General features: G+C 39.7%; 1 protein-coding gene across 4 annotated transcripts in view; it reads right to left on the bottom strand.

Annotated features, from left to right (window-relative positions):
* Positions 1-1,958: 1,958 nt before the first annotated feature.
* The window catches only part of tmlhe (trimethyllysine hydroxylase, epsilon), a 33,882-nt gene continuing 27,384 nt past the window's right edge, over positions 1,959-8,456 (bottom strand). For all 4 annotated transcript variants that reach the window (XM_080187664.1, XM_080187662.1, XM_080187663.1 and 1 more), the window contains 4 exons: positions 8,146-8,265; positions 7,039-7,275; positions 6,154-6,292; positions 1,959-2,190 (listed from right to left, as the gene is read on the bottom strand). In XM_080187664.1, the coding sequence (XP_080043790.1) occupies positions 2,059-2,190; positions 6,154-6,292; positions 7,039-7,275; positions 8,146-8,265 (628 nt within the window). In that variant the 3' untranslated portion in view covers positions 1,959-2,058. The remainder of the gene's footprint in view (positions 2,191-6,153; positions 6,293-7,038; positions 7,276-8,145; positions 8,266-8,456) is intronic.

Below are 8,456 nucleotides of genomic sequence, written 5' to 3'. Positions count from 1 at the left end.
AGACCATACATATCTCTTTAACCTATGCTAATGCTATCTCCACTCACATTGTCTGTCTGCATCTTTAAGACTTGAATAGCAGGTTAGCTATAAAGACTTGCATTCTGTAATGTGTGTGTGACCTTATATGCCATTTTCTGATCAGAACCTTCCACACACCTGACGAAGGAACACCGTTTCCGAAAGCTTGTAAGATTACTATCAAGTGGTTGGACTCTAACCTGGTGTTGTGAGACTTCTTACTGAAGTGGCAAGTGACAGGAAGATCTGGGTCCTGCTTGCAGTCATACCAAAGGTGTTCTGCAAAGCCGTCACCCAGTCTGCGTTTGGTCGCTGATGTATAGAACCTTGGTCTAGCCTCACTAATGACCTGTATAATTGTAATCAACGTCTTTACTTTTATACTCCAATCATTTTATGTGAAAGGCCAACATTTATTTTTCTAGTTGTTTGTTGAACATAGAAGTTCACTTTCTTTCTCATGTACAAGAACATCCAGCTTCACTCTGAATATCAATATTTCCAAGTCTCGTCATTTGCTCTGAAGTCATAGTCTCAAAACGTCAATTTTTTCTCTATTTTCTCTCTTCACAGATGCTGCTAGATTTGCTTTTCTAGCATTTCATTGTTTTAGTCTCTTTCCATTTAAATATTTCACTTCATTTTCTAAAATGGTTATCGTCACACTTCTCTGCATCACATTCCATCTGCCACATTCTTGCCCACTCTCAACTTGCCTATAATTCCTTTGCACCTCCTCACATCTTACGTTCCCACCTAACTTTGTCTAGTCAGAACACTTGGCATTGCACTGCCCCTCTACAAATAATATAGATTGTAAATAGTTGAAGCCTAAGCACCGATCCTTGCAGTTCCCCATTTATTAGCTTGCCAATGCTCAAGGTGGCCCATTTATTCCAATTCGTTTGTTAACCAATCTTTGCCAACATATTAACCCCAGTTCGTAAGCCTGACTTGTAATTATTTCATGTAGCAGTTTACTGAAAATCCAGAAGACACGACATCCATTAAATTCCTCATGTTTAAAACTGCTCTAATAGACATATCAAACACTATTACACTTGTGTTATTACTATATCCCCAATGCTAGATTCTGGCACAGTGCCTACTACTGATGCCAACCTATTCTTTTCTATTTTCCCTCTCCTCCCTTTTTCTGCTTAGCAGGGTTATATTTGCTATCTCGGTTTAACACTTTTGCCATTTCCTTATTTTTCCATTTGCCTTTGTCTCAAAACTCAAGTTTGTGTTGCCAAAAATTCATGGCTTGGGCTGCACATCAGTTTACTAAAACATTCAAATGTCCAACTTGATCTACAAGAAGAAAATAGACACCTGACCTAGTTTATATATTTTAAAGCACATAACATTAACATTGCGCTTTTGCTAGGCTTTGCACAGCATTTTATCCATAATGATGCAGTTTTTATAGTAACAGAAAATGATTATTGGGAGGAAAGGTCAAACTACATTAGGACACATAACTGATCTAGATTTCTGAAATGTTTCCTTTGTACAAGGTAACATGAATATATTAGTCAGCAGTGACTGAACCCATTGAACCCTTTCATTGCTAGAACTGCAGCTGAGGTTAAATGAAAACAGTGTACAATTATGAAAGCTGTTTACATCAAACACTTGTTTAGTTTGAGAGCCATCTTCAGTGCAGGTGTATAAGCTCACCAAAACACACCATCTTGGATGATTCCAAAACATAGCTTCTTCACTTATGTACAGTGGATTCCATTTCACATAACTTAATTAACTTCATTTTTCCAGCTATTAGTAGTACTACCTTTTTTGGGAGGGTAAAAAGGAAGTGAAGGAATATTTGAAAAGTGACAACATTTAAACACCATGTAGAAGGCTTTAGTTCAGCAGGGAAAGCAAAATATAATTTATTTTCAAAAATATTTTTCCTCGAATACATGGTCCACTTTGTTTTAAGATGCTCCACCAATAGTTGAAAGTTCAAAAATGAATCTAAAATTCAGAGACATGCCAGAGCTCTGCCATAGACAATTTATTGACTGGTTTTCAAATCTTGATCCCAAGGAACCTTGCAGTGTTCAGTACATCATCTCTCATCAGGTAACAGCCACACAGCCGACGGTATCCAGTAAATGCGTCACGACCATGCAGGACTCTCCAATTATCAACAAATAAAACCTATATCAGAAACAAGTAGTCATTAAAATATTACAATTTCAGGGCGTGAACCAGTTTTAACTTCCCTGTGTGAAGCAACTACTGCTAAATAGTTTAAATCAGCATTGTTCTTCTCATTCCAGAAATTTAAGAAAGATGCAGAAAATTGTTCAAAATCCAAAAACAATTTTAGTCTTTAGTTCACAGGTATCTGACACTTATAGTCAGTTATACATACATAAGCTGACTACACATTGCAATCTACATGAGGCAGCGACAACGAAAATGGAAAGTAGGTAAAATAACTTAACTGCTGAGTAGGCAATTCCAGAATTACATAGAGCAGACAGTAACAACTAACAAAAAGCCATTGAAGTGCAACACCGCAGCACCTCAAGTCGCTATTTAAAAATTGACAGGCTACAATGCTAAAGGAGCTGGAGTTTAAAAAAGATCAACTATTAAACTAGAGTAAATGAACCTTTACATTTAGAAGAAAGTCTGACATGCTGATTTTTTTTTCTCTAAAAGGCTATTATTGAATACAGCACAAGTACAACCCTTAGACATAAACAAAATGGGAGGTGGGTACGAAATGCTCAGTGACAAACTTAAAAGGACAGAAGGCATAAAAGAGTTTGCTACAACATAGCCTATAATACAAATGCTGAGCTAGAACATTCATTTTAAAAACTTTAAAAGTTGCAATTAAGCAATCTGCAAATGACATTCATTACATATGAAGCATAAAAATGTCATGCTCAATTTCATGCTCAAAGGTCTTTTATAGACCTCCTAAAAGTTCTAGAGAGGTTGAGGAAAGGATTGCGGAGACAATCCTGCTTAGGAGTGAAAGTAATAGGGTAATTGTTATGGGGGACTTTAACTTTACGAATATTGATTGGAATTGCTATAGTTCTAGCTCGCTAGAGGGGTCAGTGTTTGTACAAAGCGTGCAGGAAGGTTTTTTGACTCAGTATGTAGATAGGCCAACTAGAGGTGAGGCTATATTGGATTTGGTGCTGGGAAATGAGCCAGACCAGGTGCTAGACTTGGAAGTTGGTGTGCATTTTGGTGATAGTGACCACAATTCGGTTACGTTCACCTTAGTGATGGGAAGGGATAGGCATGAACCTCGGGTCAGTAGTTTTAGCTGGGGTAAGGGCAATTATGAGGCTATTAGGAGTGAATTAGGAAGCATAGATTGGACTAGGAGATTACAGGGACTGGGAACGTCCGAAATGTGGAGTTTTTTCAAGGAGCAGCTACTGCGAGTCCTTGATAGGTATGTCCCTGTCAGGCATGGAGGATTTGGTAGATCTAGGGAACCGTGGTGCACTAAAAGAGTTGAGTCGATGGTTAAAAAGAAAAAGGAGGCTTATGTTCGGATGAGATTGGAGGGCTCAGATAGTGCACTAGAAAGCTTTAGATTGGCTAGGAGGGAGTTGAAGAGTGAGTTGAGAAGGGCTAAAAGAGGACATGAGAAGACTTTGGCTGATAGGATTAAGGAGAATCCTAAGGCGTTCTATAGGTATGTCAAGAACAGAAGGTTGGTCAGGGCAAGATTAGGGCCAGTTACAGACAGCAGGGGGAAGTTGTGTGTGGAACCGGAGGAGATTGGAGAAGTATTGAACCAATATTTCTCTTCGGTGTTCACGCAGGGGGACATGAATATAGCTGAGGAGGACATTGGGTTGCAGGGGTGTAAAATAGACAGTATTACGGTTGATAAGGGGGATGTGCTGGAAATTCTTGAGGGGCTGAAAATAGATAAGTCCCCTGGTCCGGATGGGATCTACCCTAGGATTCTCTGGGAGGCTAGAGAGGTGATTGCAGAGCCTCTGGCTCTGATCTTCAGGTCGTCATTGGTCTCTGGTGTAGTCCCGGAGGATTGGAGGATAGCGAATGTTGTCCCATTGTTTAAGAAGGGGAACAGAGACTTTGCCGGGAATTATAGACCGGTGAGTCTTACTTCTGTTGTGGGCAAGGTTTTAGAAAAAATTGTTAGGGATAGGATTTATAGTTATTTGGAGTGTAATGAATTGATTAGAAATAGCATGGTTTTGTAGCGGGTAGGTCGTGCCTTACTAACCTTATTGAGTTTTTTGAGAAGGTGACCAAAGAGGTGGATGGGGGCAAGGCAGTTGACGTGGATTTTAGTAAGGCGTTCGATAAGGTTCACCATGGTAGGCTTCTGCAGAAAATGCAGATGTATGGGATTGTGGGTAATCTAGGAAGTTGGATCAGGAATTGGCTATCAGATAGGAGACAGAGGGTGGTGGTTGATGGTAAATATTCATCATGGAGTTCAGTTACGAGTGGTGTGCCTCAGGGATCTGTTTTGGGGCCACTGTTGTTTGTAATTTTTATTAATGATCTGGATGAGGGTATAGTTGGGTGGATTAGTAAATTTGCTGATGACACCAAAGTTGGAGGTGTGGTAGATTGTGAGGAAGGGTGTCATAGTCTGCAGGGAGACTTAGATAGGTTGCAGAGCTGGGCCGAGAGGTGGCGGATGGAATTTAATGCGGAGAAGTGTGAGGTAATTCACTTTGGTAGGAGCAACAGATGTGTCGAGTATAGGGCTAACGGGAGGACTTTGAATAGTGTGGATGAACAGAGGGATCTAGGTGTATGTGTACATAGGTCCCTGAAAGTTGGGAATCAAGTAGATAAGGTTGTTAAGAAGGCGTACGGTGTCTTGGCGTTTATTGGTAGGGGGATTGAATTTAGGAGTCGCAGCGTCATGTTGCAACTGTACACTACTCTAGTGCGGCCGCACTTGGAGTACTGTGTGCAGTTCTGGTCCCCGCATTACAAGAAGGATGTGGAGGCATTGGAGAGGGTGCAGAGGAGGTTTACTAGGATGTTGCCTGGTATGGTGGGGAGGTCCTATGAGGAGAGACTGAGGGATTTAGGGTTGTTTTCGTTGGAAAGAAGGCGGCTAAGAGGGGATCTTATTGAAACATATAAGATGATTAGAGGTTTAGATAGGGTGGATAGTGATAGCCTTTTTCCTCGGATGGAGAAAGCTAGCACGAGGGGGCATGGCTTTAAATTAAGGGGGGGTAGCTACAGGACGGATGTCAGGGGTAGGTTCTTTACCCAGCGGGTGGTGAGGGATTGGAATGCCCTGCCTGCTGCAGTTGTAAATGCGTCTAGTTTGGGGGCGTTTAAGAGATCTCTGGATAGGTTTATGGACGAAAAGGGATTGGTATAGGCTAGTGGGTCATTGTTTTTGTAATTGGTCGGCGCAACATCGTGGGCCGAAGGGCCTGTTCTGCGCTGTAATGTTCTATGTTCTAATATGCTGTATCTAGTCAGTGGACCCTTCATTGGATCATGCCCTCCTTTATTGTTTCTAGAGATGGGTGTTCAATTTAGATAATGCCCAGGAGCACCCTCATTCATCAGAATCTCTAATTAACAAATTTTGTATCTTGAACACAAGTAACCCTGACCTGAATCCTGCAGTATGTCATTTAAAGTTTAGAATTAATAGACAGCGATACCATTAAATTAGTGGACTGAAAACATTTACCCAATTGTTCTGATGCATGACAGGCTGGGAGGGAATGTTTGGAATTATCCAAATGTATTAATCTACTACAGAATGCATAATGACACAAAGCTGTAAAGTTTTGAGATCATCTAGGGTATTACGTATCCTACATCAAGGGACAGTAGGCAAGCTGGACTGTTACTATATTTCTAGGTATAAATGGATCTTGCATTGACAAATTAACTCTCACAATACTCTTGGAGATGACCATATTTTAAAGTTGAGTAGTTAGAAACAAATTTGTTTTACATCAGGAAACAGTTCTGCTGATTTGAGAAAATGAATATATTAATTTGATAGCCATGCAGCGCCAGTATGCCTTTGTTTCCCAGATGTATAATTGCAGTGCACTCAAAGGTCAAGAGAAGAGATTTGTAACAATATTTTGGAACTTACACAACCCCCAAGCTCTGTTTTCTTACCGTTCCAGGTTTGAGTTTCACCCAGATTTCATTCTCTGGCTTCCGGAGTTCTGTTGTAAGAGCTCTGTGTGCAACATACCATTGGCGGACAACATCATGAGGTACTGTGCTTATAACAGTTCTGTCATAATTGTTATACCTGTAAACAAAATAGTCAAACATTACTAAATACAGCAAGATTTTAGAAGTTGAACCTCTTGTTAGAGGAAAATCATGGGGTCCACGGCAGTGTATATAGAAAACAGATGTTCTTTAATTAAGGAATCAAAATGAATCTGGTTGCAATAAAATGAGATACAGGATTATATGGAAAATCTAAAGCTGAGCAGGTAAGCCTCTTAATTTAACACATTGAAGGTTTGAGGATACATTGGTGGGAGCTAATGATCCACTGACTATGTTAACATTTAAGAATGTTAGATAGCCTACTGGAGAAAAAGCTAAAGTAATACAGACACAAGATGAATAGGTAGAATTAGGACTTCTGCTCATGGGGGATATCCAGCAACATGGAAATGATGTCTGAATTCCATGTTACAATTTCTCTAAAACTAAAAGCAGATTCTGTCAAGCCATCTTATGGTGGGAAAGAAAGCACTAAGTCACATTGTCCAAAACGTTTCATGGGAAAGGGAAACAAAGATAAAAACAAATGCAGTTCAGATATTTAAAAAGAGCATTGAAATCAGTTGTGAAACTTAAACTGGAAAACAGTTCATCCCAGTCTCAACCATACTTCAGATTAATTTACAGCAATCCTTAAAATGGTTATTGTATTTGTCCACTGAACTATAGGCCCTACGTTCACCTACAGAGGAGTAAACGATGTTAAGGAAAGTTGGACACTAGGACAGAAAATATAAAAAGTCTGTTGCTTGCTCTCACCTGATCAGATACAATTCATTATTCCATGGATAAACATTCAAAACTGGTCCAATTCCAATCATGTGATTGTGGCATCCTCCTACATTCTCTATATATTCATGTTTTATTGGTACTTTAGTAAGAACTTCAAAGTTATGTGGATTTTCTTTCCGTATATTTTCTGCAGCATTAAACCCATCCTGCAACAGAGTTCTTCCACCAGTTCCATCATGCCTCAAACAATGGAACAACTGGACACTGTTTAAAGAAAAATCAGTGGTATGAAAGACATAACAAAACTACAAACTTAGGGCCTTATTGGACCCCATTAAAAATCAGACGTAAAGCACAAAAATGTTTGGCTTCTTACTTTGAGAACAGATTTACCCATCCCACAACATTCTTCAATTCGGGAATACCATGGTGATTTTCAGTTTCACTGGGTACTTTGGGCAGAGGCAATTCAATTATGCAGGGAAGAAGCTGCTCTTGAGTCTGTTGGAACGTGACCGCAGACTTTTGTATTTTTTTCCCCAAAGGAAGGTGGAAGAGAGAATGTCCCAGGTGCGTGGGCCTTAATTATGCTCGCTGTTTTGCTAGGCAGCAGGAAGTGTAGATAGAGTAAATGGATGAGTGGCTGGTTTGCTTGATGGATTGGCCTCAAGTTTCAGATGGGCATTCAATATCAACTCTATCCAACATTGATAGACACAGTTTGAGTTGGGTCAGTTTTTCCTTTTCTATTCTTCCATTGAATCCCAGCTGAGATTAGTATCTCAGCTAGGGTATCAAAATCTATCTCAGAGATGAGCAAATATTACAATACTTCATAGGATTTGAATATGACATTTTCACATTAGAGCTTTAAATTTCACATCAACTTAACAATGACTATCTCACCCCTTTTAAAATAAAATTTGAATTAAGTGACAAAAGATGAGCGTGCATTTTGGCCGTTTTCCCCTCTTGAAGAAAGAGTACAAGTGGACTGTTAAACCTTAAGATTGGGGTCAACAGAAATATAAGTCACCTGCCTTAAAATCTGAGCTGGGGAATGGTAGAACTGAGTTACGCAATTGAAAAGGAGAAGACACCAAGTAATTTTACATTGACAAGAAATACACATACCCACATGGTTCCTGAAAATAAGTTGTGTCTATATGCCGATCCAGTGCCACTTTTGTGTAAGCAGTGTCACCACGAGAGAAGTCTGAAGTAAAATCCCACATTCGGCCAAAAATAGACTCTCTACAGCAACAGAAAAGCCAATTACCACCATGTCAAATTATATTTGGGTTTAAAACTCATTTATTATTGTCACATGTATTAACATAGTGACAATAATTTCTTGCGCCATACAGACAAAACATATCATTCGTGGAGAAGGAAATAAAAGAGTGCAGAGTGTCGTGTTACAGTCATATCTAGGGTGTAGAGAA

Source organism: Carcharhinus amblyrhynchos, chromosome 4 (assembly GCF_965287045.1).
Source record: "Carcharhinus amblyrhynchos chromosome 4, sCarAmb.v2.hapA, whole genome shotgun sequence".
NCBI classification, from domain to species: domain Eukaryota; kingdom Metazoa; phylum Chordata; class Chondrichthyes; order Carcharhiniformes; family Carcharhinidae; genus Carcharhinus; species Carcharhinus amblyrhynchos.
This window is presented reverse-complemented; position numbering and strand designations above follow the sequence as displayed.